This window comes from Branchiostoma floridae, chromosome 3, assembly GCF_000003815.2.
Source record: "Branchiostoma floridae strain S238N-H82 chromosome 3, Bfl_VNyyK, whole genome shotgun sequence".
NCBI classification, from domain to species: domain Eukaryota; kingdom Metazoa; phylum Chordata; class Leptocardii; order Amphioxiformes; family Branchiostomatidae; genus Branchiostoma; species Branchiostoma floridae.
The window spans coordinates 5,356,069-5,357,752 of NC_049981.1; the positions used below are offsets into that span (position 1 = coordinate 5,356,069).

A 1,684-nucleotide genomic window follows, 5' to 3' on the forward strand; every position below is an offset into this window, starting at 1 on the left:
AATTCCCTTGAAGTTTGTATTTCAACTAGGGCAAGTTAACCCTTATATCTTGTAGGTGGCAAACTTACATCTCACATCTTCTGACAACAAATAAACAAATTAACAAACACAGTCTGCCAAAAAACAGTTACTCGACAAACAACTGGATATGATTATTGAAACGGTTAGACATCCACTAGTTTTTGTCAGTGACACTGAAGAGATCTTGTGGAGGGAGTTTTTATATCCTAGCTCACTCACTACATATCCTAGCTACATGTGAATTGATATGTAAAAGAGATCTAGTTGAAGAACAGATTTATCCTAACTATGAATTACTATGCAATAAGGGGAGGAAACCAAATTGTCAATAGTTCAAAAGCTACAAAGGTAAGACAAGTTAATTAACAATAATTACTAAACACTCGTATGTTCTGACCCCCCTAGTTGTGAAGCACAAGTGCCCCCCTGAGTATGCCCACCTACTGATGGAGTTTGGAGCGGACCTTTACCAGCGAGATGAGATGGATAAAACAGCCGGCGATCTCCACTTCAAATCTGACACTGTTGACTATATAAAAGAGCTAGCTGGTGAGATTTTAACTCCCAATTTTTGCTAGCCTTGTGCATATTTAACTTTGTCTTTGGGTTAGAACTTTATTAAAAAATGTATGAAAAACTTTGTGAATTTCCTTCTCAAAAAAATGATAAACTCAACAGCACCTGAATTTGTTTATTTTCAATCTTTGCATTTGTGTCTATCAGAATGTGTACTGCCATGTCTTTGTTTTACTTGCAACTAGGCTTTGGGCCTGAATTTGAAGATTAGTTGGCCTGTAGGTGTGTACTACTCAAGTCCTATAGGTTACATGTACCTTAAAAGTGACGGACAATGTTATTTTCTTCCAGCAACTCCTAAGACGTTGAAGACCACTTGTCGTCTCTTCATCCGAGGAACTCTTGGGAGGGAAGATGTCCACCGACTACCAGAGCTCCCACTTCCTACAAAACTGGTCCACTACCTCATGTACAAACCTGAGTGTGGAGAGATCTTAGAACTGCAATTAGAGACCTAGTCTCTCATGTACAAACCTGAGTGTGGAGAGATTTGAGAACTGCAATAAGAGACCTAATCTCTCATGTACAAAGCTGAGTGTGGAGAGATCTTAGAACTGCAACTAGAGACCTAGTCTCTCATAGATTATGCAAATCTGAGTGTGGAGAAGTCTTAGAACAACTGCAGTTGGGGACCCAGTCTCCTATGTGCAAACTTAAGTGCGGAGAAGTCTTAGATGCAGTTGGGGAGTTATATTCTAAGCACTATGCAAACCTGAGTATGGGAAGGTTTAATTCGCAAGGAGGTTAAAAAAGACCTGCTTTGTTTTAGATAGAAAAATATGCTATGTCTTATTTATGAATTAGAAATTAAATACCCTTTTAACAGTCGTGAAACGTTTTAGTAAGGTTGTATTTTCCATTGTTCTGTCGTCAATGTTGAACTGAAATGAAAGCTACGCAAAAGAAAAGGTATTTTTACATTAGCTGTGACAAAGAAGACAATAAAATACAGCAATTGTATTAAATTAATTGTTCATATCATTTTGTAAGTACTTTGACCCATACTTCATATCATGTTAAACATGACATAATAAGAGATAAAAATGCATAAAGCACAATTATTTAAGTTTGTCTCCTTTTGTCTGGT

At 37.2% G+C, this 1,684-nt stretch overlaps 1 protein-coding gene across 3 annotated transcripts in view; it reads left to right on the forward strand.

Moving 5' to 3' along the window:
• LOC118410883 (ankyrin repeat and SOCS box protein 1-like) overlaps positions 1-1,613 on the forward strand; it is a 25,907-nt gene extending 24,294 nt beyond the window's left edge. For all 3 annotated transcript variants that reach the window (XM_035812763.1, XM_035812764.1, XM_035812765.1), the window contains exons 7-8: positions 427-570; positions 889-1,613. In XM_035812763.1, the coding sequence (XP_035668656.1) occupies positions 427-570; positions 889-1,055 (311 nt within the window). In that variant the 3' untranslated portion in view covers positions 1,056-1,613. The remainder of the gene's footprint in view (positions 1-426; positions 571-888) is intronic.
• Positions 1,614-1,684: the final 71 nt, after the last annotated feature.